The 1,287-nt window shown below is 46.3% G+C and overlaps 1 protein-coding gene across 1 annotated transcript; it reads right to left on the bottom strand.

The window, feature by feature from the left end:
• LOC145122531 (uncharacterized) lies at positions 1–369 on the bottom strand. The gene has a single exon (XM_079058121.1). The coding sequence runs from the start codon at positions 367–369 to the stop codon at positions 1–3; it is 369 nt and encodes a 122-aa protein (XP_078914247.1).
• Between the last annotated feature and the right edge of the window lie 918 nt (positions 370–1,287).

Here is a 1,287-nt window from a genome sequence, read left to right as displayed (position 1 = left end):
TCAAAGTGTGGACCTTCCATCCTGCGGGTCCGTCAAAAAGTTCACTGGCGCTTCTTTTTTCGTAGAAATACCAGCACGTTGACAAGCACCAAAGAGAACATCCCTAACGGCATCATGTCTGTACTTGAAACCAGAGAGCTCTCTACAATGAACCGCATGTTCCCCAAAGGTATCCAAGCATGCCTTGCGGAAAACTGGGCATATCTCGTCAATTGGAAATAAAGGAATCATGAGGCGATAACGAAGGATAGTTCGGTACCCCACATGTGACATATACTGACCAATGCCATCAATAGGGATAGTTAGCAGAAAATCCTGAGCATGAGGTGCCCGCAGACACTCAAAAACTGCTTTTTCTCTAACAGTCATGTCGAAGTCGACTTCCACATCTTTGACGATTTTGCTAAAAAGGGCACACGCCAATGCTTTTTGGGATTTAGGGGGGGCGGCGTCCTTATTAGTGAAACCGCTACAGTCGAATCCCGAAATCGTATTGCGAAGACGAGTTGACAACTACAATAAAGCAATGGCTATTGAGATATACCTGGTTTCGGGATGTTACAGAGGAACTCGACGAGTTGTGAAAGAAGTCGACGAATTGGATTGCGAGTTTGTAGTTTTCGGATTTATGGAACTCGACGAGTTGATGGGTCAACTCGGCGAGTTGAGTCAACCCAGAATGTTGACTTTGACCAGACTGTTGACTTTGACCAGGGGTAAAATGGTCATTTTACCCTAAGAAGGATTATTGGATTTTGAGTAAGAGTTAATGTGATAATGATAGCCGAGGAGTCGTTGGAGCAGCCGTCAGAGATTCCTCACCGCGAGATTTCACAGTCAGCTTTGCAAGGTGTGTTTCCTTCAGTAGGAATGGGTCGAAGGCACTAATGCCGGCCTGTGTAGAGTATGTATGATGATTAGTAGCTAAGTGTAGGTCAGGCCCGTATCTTAGAATTGTTTATGATTAGTAGCTAAGTGTGGGCATGGCCCGTATCTTAGACTTATTTATGATTAGTAGCTAAGTGTGGGCAGGGCCCGTATCTTAGTATTATCTAAGTATGATTATGAATTGGTAGATTATGGTATACTTGTTGTCTATATGATATTTGTATGTATGTTTAGTTAGCGGGGTGTGGGCGGGGGCCCGTATCCTCCAGATAGAGGAGCGTGGGCGAGGCCCGTACCTCCTAGCCAGCTGAGTGTGGGCGAGGCCCGTATCTCCTAGATAGCTGAGTGTGGGCGAGGCCCGTATCTCATAGTTAGCCAAGTGTGGGCGGGGGCCCGTAT

Source organism: Lactuca virosa, chromosome 6 (assembly GCF_052849685.1).
Source record: "Lactuca virosa cultivar CGN04683 chromosome 6, Lactuca_virosa_CGN04683_v6, whole genome shotgun sequence".
Lineage (NCBI taxonomy): Eukaryota > Viridiplantae > Streptophyta > Magnoliopsida > Asterales > Asteraceae > Lactuca > Lactuca virosa.
The sequence above is the reverse complement of the archived record's forward strand: the minus strand, read 5'-3'. Positions and strand labels throughout refer to the sequence as shown.

Excerpts from the sequence above, each read along its gene's own strand:
- LOC145122531 (XM_079058121.1), bottom strand. The coding sequence starts at position 369 with ATGACTGTTAGAGAAAAAGCAGTTTTTGAGTGTCTGCGGGCACCTCAT.